This window comes from Nematolebias whitei, chromosome 5 (genome assembly GCF_014905685.2).
Source record: "Nematolebias whitei isolate Nwh7 chromosome 5, NemWhi1, whole genome shotgun sequence".
NCBI lineage: Eukaryota > Metazoa > Chordata > Actinopteri > Cyprinodontiformes > Rivulidae > Nematolebias > Nematolebias whitei.
Window position 1 is genome coordinate 25,647,777 of NC_056502.1, and position 8,899 is coordinate 25,656,675.

Here is an 8,899-nt window from a genome sequence, read left to right on the forward strand (position 1 = left end):
GTGCGTGCGTGCGTGCGTGCGTGCGTGCGTGCGTGCGTGCGTGCGTGCGTGCACACAGTTTTTCTGTTTAGCTAAATGGTCTGAGTGCTGTTTGGTTTTGCCTCTCGTTGTGTTTTCAGTGAACAATATGCCTCAGTGGTTATGGACATGAATGTTTCTGTTTTTTCTTGATCTAAAGCGTGGGATGTTTTATTGTATGAATAGTTAAAGGTGAAAAATTATATAGATCATGAAATAAATAAATGTGAATGTCCATTGAAATAAATGAATGTACCATGAAATCAATGTTTTTTCAATCTTTATTTATACAGGTTAGTCTCATTGAGGCTCGAGGACTCATTTACGAGAGAGACCTGACAATGAATGATAACTGTAGACAATCATAAAAGAAAGCACATAAATTGAAAAAAATAATGGAAGAAAATGATACAGAAAAAAATGAAACACAAACAGTTACACTGTACAGCGATGTAAAATACAAAAAAAAAAAAAAAAAAAAATAGGAACATGTCTGCATTGGTTTTTGACATGAACTTAGAAGTTGTTTGAAGCCACTTTAAGAGGTCAAGACATATGTGCCATTATCCAACAATGTTCAGTCAGGTCATCTGGACAGTTTCTTTTTTTGCTGAGACGTTTTGTCCTTCATTCAAAGGACTTCCTCAATCTGAGAAGCCACCAAACAAATACTCCATAGTTGAAAAAAAAACAGTATGCTGGTGCTAAGATGGCAAACAGTATGCTGTTTGTGGGAATCAGTTTTGCTTGGTGGCTTCTCAGATTGAGGAAGTCCTTTGGATGAAAGACGAAACATCTCAGCAAAAAAAAGAAACCATCCAGATGACCTGACTGAACATTGTTGGATTTTATACCTGGATTATTGAGCATGATCTTTGGTATGTACCATTATGTGTCCCATTAAACTATTAAATGCATCACTTATTCATTCAATACATTGTTAAATCATTAAATTTACTAATAAATTATGAAATGCACAATTAAATAAGTAAATGTCCCATTAAATAAATAAATGTAGCTTTTAAATAAGGACTTTAAATATTTAAAATGTCATTTTCATGAAAAAAATTATTTAAGATTTTTTAAAATTAATTATTAAAACTACATTTAATTATTTCACTATGTATTTATTCATTTCATGACTCCCGTGCAGCACTATCATCATGAAATTGTGTTAACTGATAAACTCAGTGGGCGGGCTAACGCTGAGCCTGTGAAATCTATTGCTTTGGTCTTCTGTCTGTTTAAACGTGGCAGCTCTCTCCATGCAGGACCTCAGGGAGCTCTCGTGAACCATTCAGAGACGTTTTAGAACAAGATAGGGGTATATAAGCTGGAATTGCTCACCCAGTGCTTGTGGTAGATAAGTTAAAGCAATTTATTGACGTTAATTGAGTTTTTCTGTCATTTTCAACTGACATCGACCTCAGAGGGATCGCAAGCTTGGAAGAAGTTCTTCAGCGGATCTTATGTTTTCTATAGCACTTAAAAAAGAATAAAGAACAGGTGGTACTTCCAGTTGACGAGAGTGACGATGAAGAATCATATAGTGATGAGGAAGACCAGGAAGATGAGGTCATCATGACAGTCCAGTAGGGAGAGAGTAAAAGTTTGGATGGAGATGAAGATAAAGACGAGGATGAAGATGGAAGTACCACTATGGTAGAAAATCAACAGGAAGCCGACTGGAGCGAGAATGAATGTAGTGATGAAGAAAATGAAGGTAAAGTAGCAGGCTTGATTAGAGAGGAATGATTGCTAAATTCGGCAGCACGGTGGCGCAACTGGTAGAGCTGCTGCCTCTCAGCGAGCAGGTCCTTGGTTCAAACTCTGTCCAGGGGCCTTTCTGGGTGGAGCTTGCATGTTCTCTTTGTGCATGCGTGGGTTTTCTCCGGGTACTCCAGTTTCCTCCCACACACCCAAAACATGCATGTTAGGCTGATTGGTAACTCTAAATTGTCCCTAGGTGTGAGTGAGAGAGTGAATGGTTGTTTGTCTCGTTTGTCTCTATGTGTCCCTGTGATGGACTTGCGACCCGTCCAAGGTGTACCCCGCCCCTTGCACAGTGATTGATGGACATGGGCACCGGCGACCCCTGTGACCCAAAATGGAAGAAGCGGGTAAAGAAAATGGATGGATTGCTAAATTCATCACATCCATCCAGAAGAGTGGTAGCATAGGTTAGAGAAGGCAAGCCTATGATTGGAAGGTTGCCAGTTTGATGCCCTGGACTGCCAACATCAAAATGTTGGAGGGAAAGGTGAAGCACCCACACCTGCCTCCACCCTCATATACCCCACTTTGGGCCCTTAAGCAAGACCCTTAACCCCCACCATCTGCTCCCCCAGGCACCCTTGATGCCATCTGGTATTTTTGGGCTGTGTTTTCCGTGGTTGCATCAGGAAGGGCATCCGGTGTAAAAACAGTTGCCAAGTATTCATATGAGTTAGTTTGTTGTGGCAACTGCTGAGAAAGGGAGCAATCAAAAGAAGAAGAAAAAAACATACACACATCCATTTTAGGTTTTCAAAATACAGCTCTAGAAGTCTTGAGACAAAACAGAGAAAATCATGACGATGGAGATGAGTTTGAGATGTTAACTCTGACTGTTTTATGAGAAAACTTGGTGTATAAATATTTTGAACATGATCGAAATTCAAGCAACAAGAGAGAAAGTATTTTTGACTAATGAAAATAAATTAAGAACCAACACAAATGCTTTAATTATGGTTGGGACTAACACATTAATTACAAATCACAATCCACCCATCCATCCATCCATCCATCCATCCATTATCTTTACCCACTTCTTCCTTTACGGGTCGTGTAGGTTACTGGTGCCCGTGTCCAGCAATCACTGTGCAAGAGACAGGGTACACACTGGACAGGTCTCCAGTCCATCACAGGGACAAATAGAGACAAATGAGACAAACAAACATTCACTCTCTCACTCACACCTAGGGACAATTTCGAGTTATCAATCAGTCTAACATGCATGTTTTTGGTCTGTGGGAGGAAACCAGAGTACCTGGAGAAAACCCACGCATGCACGGAGAGAACATAAAAACTCCACCCAGAAAAGTCCCTGGCTGAGATTTGATCCAGCGACCTTCTTGCTGAGAGGCAACAGCTTTACCAACTGCACCACCCATTTGATAAAGCTGAAACTGTGCGACCTCAGGAACAAGTGGGAGATAATGGATAGATAGATGATGAATGGAGGGATAGAGTAAATGGAACAGTTGCAGTTTATCCTGATGCATGCTCAGTTTGCAGTTTAGTTATCGTCAGTTATATTCACTCTGACTCCTCACCTGCATGTTTCTTTTTGAGAAAAAGTAATTTCTGAGAATCCAATTCAGTTGTCCTGAGACTGGTCCTGGTAAAAGTTTCTTCCCATGAGGGAGTTTTTCTTTCCACTGTTACCTTTGTGCTTGCTTGGGATGTGATACTGTGACAAAATGAAGACTCAAAGCAATATGCTGGCTCCTCAGATAAATAATGTTATTAACTGACTTTTTATGTATATGGATGTTTCTGTACAGCACCCTGAGATGACTTCTGTTGTGACTTGGTGCTATATAAACTGAACTGAATTAAATCTATCTGTGAAACTGACTGAGTATGAGCCAATGTTGTTTCAGCTAATAGTGATTAGCTGTGGTGGACATTTTAAGTTGGTTTCACTAAAAAAGATAATTTTTTGCAGATGTACACCCATTGAATACATTTTGAAAGTTTGATCAAAATTCATCCAGTGGTTCAAGAGATTTTTTTTTACCATTATGACAAACAAAGAACACACACACAGTCAAGTATGTTATCACCCACAATTTTTTGCACCAGGTAATAATAAATCCAGTTCATTTAAAATAGTGCAATTTTTTTGTTTGCCCTGAGCTTTTCTCAGTGCGTTAATTTTTGTAGCATTTTCTTCCTGAAAATTAAAAGGGCTCTGGCATCACTGTACAAAATAAATAAATGAAAATCTATTTTATGGACAGTAAAAATTTCTGCATAATTCAAAACGGAGAACAACTCAGTATTGCTCTCTTTTCCAAGGAGTAACCATCCCTGCAGTGTAGAGAACTACTTTTTCTCTGAAACAGTATTATCAAGTAAATCAACTGTATGATGATGATGATGATGATGGTATAAATGGTGACATAAGATCAGAAATTGTTGTACCTCTTGAATCTGTAGTTTCCCATCGGCTGTAACATCATAGGCAGACATAAACCTCTGCTTAAGTCTCTGTACCCTCTCCTCTGTGGCCTTCTCCTAAACAACAACAACAAATAAGCAGACAATAAATAAATCAGTGATCTTCTGCTTGCAGTCATTTGCAATCTACATATTCAACTGAACACAAAGTGATGAAGCTGTCTTTTCGTCTTTCATCTGCTCCCTTCTTTAAGGTTTGCCACAGCTAGCAAACTTGCACAAAATAAATTAAAACAAAAAGTGATGAAATGATTGGACAAAATGACATTTGATCATTAAATTGTAATTCCAGGTTTTTAAAGTTTAAATGGGTTCTCTTACATCATGCAGTAACTGGTTCCTGTTGGTTCCTGGTTTTCGTTTTCTACATTCGCCTTATAATCTAGCTGTTTTTTGTGAATTTTTTTTAGCCATCTTATTTGTAAAAACTAAAATAAAAATTGTATGCCTTTTTATATTTGTCTATTGTTGTTGCTGTTGTCTACTGTTGTCATCATTGTTTGTTGAAATCAGGTCTCTCTTGTAAATGAGTCCTCGGGGCTCAGTGGGATTAACCTGTCTAAATAAAGGTTGAATGAAAACTGAAAACTTTACATTTTGTGATGAACAAAAGATGTTACCAGTTGAGTCACATTTATTTTTCCATCGTCTCCATGGATACTCTCTGAACTTGAAGATGGTTCTGTTTTGTATTATTTCTCAAGGCCTGTATTTTATAACCAGATAATGATCAGGACCTTCAGCTCTTTGCCATTCAGTTCTCATAAATTCATTTTAGATCATACTTTTAGCTATTATGAATCTTTTTGTCTTATCTTTAATCTTTGGCTTTTAGCGTTCTTGAGACTCACAAACTGTAAAACATTGCATGTGTGTTGTTGTTACAGTGGATACAAAAAACAGCTCAAATCCAGTTTTTCTGTTAATTAATCAGTTACCTCTTGTGACTAAATCTAAGGTTCACAGAGAGCACACAAAACATCAGAAGATTTTTATTTTTTTAAGGAATCTGTCAGGAATTTTTTTAAATTATTTCCTCAGAATTAGATAACTATCTTTATATATAACATTGTCATCTCATATGTTGCTGGATTATCTGAAAAACTCAGACTGATTTTCTATAAATGCAACATAGAGGCACATTTCATAACAACAGGACTTTCAGACAGAGTCTGGTCAGGACAAAACCTCCAAACAGCCATAAGGTGTATGCGGTTCAGAGCAGTGAGGACTGTTCAAATATTGGACAACCCCCCACAGACACAAGGCTCAACATAGGAGAGCCAGCTCTTCAGGACAAGACTCAGCTGTGCACCTGCACCTCAAGCATAAGGAGCACTCTTTTGAGGACCAAAATGTTCATATCTGGGACAGAGAAGAGATAAGTTTGGTATGGGGATGTAAGCCATTTATGTCCAAAAAAAGAAAACAGTAGTCAGAGGAGGGGGCCTCAGATTTCAACTTTCATAAACCTACACAGCAGCATTAAGCCTGATTCACAGATGGTACAAAGTTTTGCTGTTTGTTTTGTTGTGCATTTTGGCCACAAGTCTCCACTTTGTTCTTGTCTGTCTGAAGGATAGTGTTTCAGACATAGTTTTATATTAAAAATATAACATTACATGTACACAATATTTTAGTGTTTTTTAAATTAAGACAATGTTTTTGTCTTATTTTTATCTTGCTGCTGTGTTCATATTACATACAAGATTTCAAACTGGAAACTTTTCCAAACAAACTAAGCTTGCTCAGTCTTCTAATTTAACTGTCATGATTTTTTATTTTTTATTTTTGGGTCAATTTCCACTCAGCAGAATGGTCATGTTAACGTGGTAGAAGAGTTTGAGTACCCTGTGATCCTGGTGCTATGTTATCTGGGGCATCAGCCTCTGGTAGGGTCTCCCATGGCAAACAGGCCTCGGGGGAGGGCTCAGACTAACAGTGATTCAAACCCCTTGATGAATGAAAAATCACATCAGGAAACCTTGCCCGGATAAAAGAAACAGGGCACGCCCCTGGAGCCAGACCTGGAGCGGGAACTTGCCGGCCACACTAATCCTGGCAGACCTCCATCACCTGCTGCACCAGGTGTTCAAACTGCTTCCCTCTGGACGCAGATATCTGCTGCCCAGATGCAAGACCAACACACTCAAAGACTCTTATTTCTGCCAAAAATCAGTTTTCAAATTATTTGTTGTGATTTTTAACGAATGTTTTACATTTGTATTTTGTTTTTATGTATTTTATATTGCTGACTGCAGCACAAATTGCCCTAAGGGAATTGTAAAGGTACTTGAACTTGGGACTTGGTCAGACCAAGCCACAGGATGCCACCTCCATGCGACCACCTGTGAAGAGGACCATCAAGGTTGTGTGCTTTATATATTGGGCGGCAGGTGAGGGAGGGTCCCTGCCATGCCAAGTCTTAGCAGCATGGACTAGCTTTAGGGATGTGGAACGTCACCTGATTGGTGGGTAAGGCGAAGAAAAACTTCAAAAGTAACAACTTTACAGAAAAAATATAAGTTCCAAAATTTGACTAAATCCAAGTTTATTGCATGAAGCTTAAACTAACAAATAATATACCAATATTGTTAAATTAGTCGAGAAACAGGAAGTTATGGCAATTTTAGAGAAATAAAAATAAGCTAATTTCTTATATTGACCCCATCATTCATTTATTTGTTATAGAATTGCGCCGCTCAGGGTGGCTGCATGGTGGAGTAGCTTTGTTACTTTCATTCTGAGATATTGCTTTTGGAAACTTTAAATCCTCTTCCTCTGACTTTTATTCACTGGAATCTTTGCCAAATACATTAACTCACTTGCCCAGAAATTAGTGTAACATATCTATTAAAATCAAGCATATTATTATTATTATGTTATTTACCAGATAGTTGTTCGTATACGTCAAATCAAACTAAACCTGTGCTCTTTCGGTTCATGAAAATATAAGTGAAGGGCAACTTAGTGTGCAGTAAATAAAAAAAAATAGTTGTCCAAAGGATTTAGCTGCAAAATGACTAGAAGTGAAAGGATGAACAGAAAACAACAATATGTCATTGTTTTTGTAACTTGAGAGGAAAGCATCAACCACCATCCCTCTTGAGGGCATTAATAGTGAAGCAAACATCCGAAAGACAAAGTGGCATGCGGTTGGTGGTCTGTTTGTTTTAGCACAACCCAATTAGTTTCCAAGAGAGTTGACTCATGGCACTCTAAAGAACATGCAGTAGATACACACTTTGTAGCGTTTCCATTATAAGTGAGGCAAAAGGGCTCAGTCATTCCTCAAAATAATTACATTTGACTTTGACATGATATGATGTGCCATTAGTGCTATCTTTTTGCCATGTCAGTTTGAAACAATATCAAAAGTTTTTCTTCAGTCTTTTCCAGAGCTTTTTTAATTGTGGTGTATGATGTTGCAGCAGTCGCACCAATCCAGAGAAGTGAAAACTGCTTCAGATGCACACAAATTTAACATTCCCAAATCTAATTCAAGTTTAAGTTTTCTTAGACTGACCAATAATTATTTCAAAACTGACTGCTATCTGTACTTGAAGACCAAGCAATACATAATTCAGAATAAAATAAAAGCAATTCTAGCCTTTTAAAATAATAATACCACAAAGATTCATATATCAAACTTTAAACTGATGGAGTTCTTTCTTTGCTTCAGATGTAATTAATTACACAATCTGTTGTTTCTTGTTTGTTGAAGTTCACTGTATTTAAGTGCCTTCATCACCAGTCTTGAATGGACTTATCCTGGTAAACGGCTCTCACCTGTGGACCCAGTTTCTTCATCATATGACGGAAAAAGTCATCCAGCTCTTTGCCTTCGATGTAGCCGTTATCTGTCAAAATAAAACATGAGTCGCAAGCTTATTAAAACAATGAAGCAACTTTTTAAAGAGAAGATAAAAGCTGTGTTTTTGTTATTATAGCTTGATTGATTGATGGTTTATTATAGTATGACTATCTGTGCAATCTGTAGCTTCTTTTAGACGTGCTGGTGTTTAGGTCTCACAGAGAATTTTAGTCAACTTGTCAGGTTTTTTGTTTTAATAAGTAAACATGCCTAGTAAACCAGCAATTCTTATCTTTAAAAATTAAGTGTACTCTTTCATTTCAATTACAGACAGATACAGAAATGATCAAATCCAAATGTGAATCTATATTCTAGATATATTAAATAGATAGGGAAAGGAAATAGTCATAAAATGTCCTCACCATCTGCATCAAAGTATTGCCAGATTTCCAGGAAACCAGCAGCATCCAGGTTATCAAAATTACTGTCCATCCTAAAGAGAAGTAACTTTTACACCTGAAAAAAAAAACCCAGACGAGATGAACCTTGCTGAAGTGGTCAACAAGTTGTTTGGTTGACATCTGATCTTTGGTGCCGAATAAAGACCACACCTCATGTGTGCAAAAAAGTACAGAAAAAAAACAAAACAAAAAAAAAGGTGTAATATGATGTTGTATCATCGCCATCTAGTGGACATGTTGTAACAGTGTATAGCAGATTTTCTTTCTGAACTATTCATCCATTCCTGGATCTAGTAATGATTTTTACTTGTTTCTTCCTTTCTGGGTCACCAGGTCACTGGTACCCATGTCCAGCCATCACTGTGCAAGAGGTGGGGGACAC

General features: G+C 37.7%; 1 protein-coding gene across 1 annotated transcript in view; it reads right to left on the reverse strand.

Moving 5' to 3' along the window:
- Positions 1–8,548, reverse strand: part of LOC119410348 (secretagogin-like) — a 25,308-nt gene extending 16,760 nt beyond the window's left edge. The window contains exons 1-3 of the mRNA XM_037677258.1: positions 8,479–8,548; positions 8,032–8,102; positions 4,207–4,299 (exon numbers count right to left, since the gene is read on the reverse strand). Coding sequence (XP_037533186.1) covers positions 4,207–4,299; positions 8,032–8,102; positions 8,479–8,548 — 234 coding nt within the window. The remainder of the gene's footprint in view (positions 1–4,206; positions 4,300–8,031; positions 8,103–8,478) is intronic.
- Between the last annotated feature and the right edge of the window lie 351 nt (positions 8,549–8,899).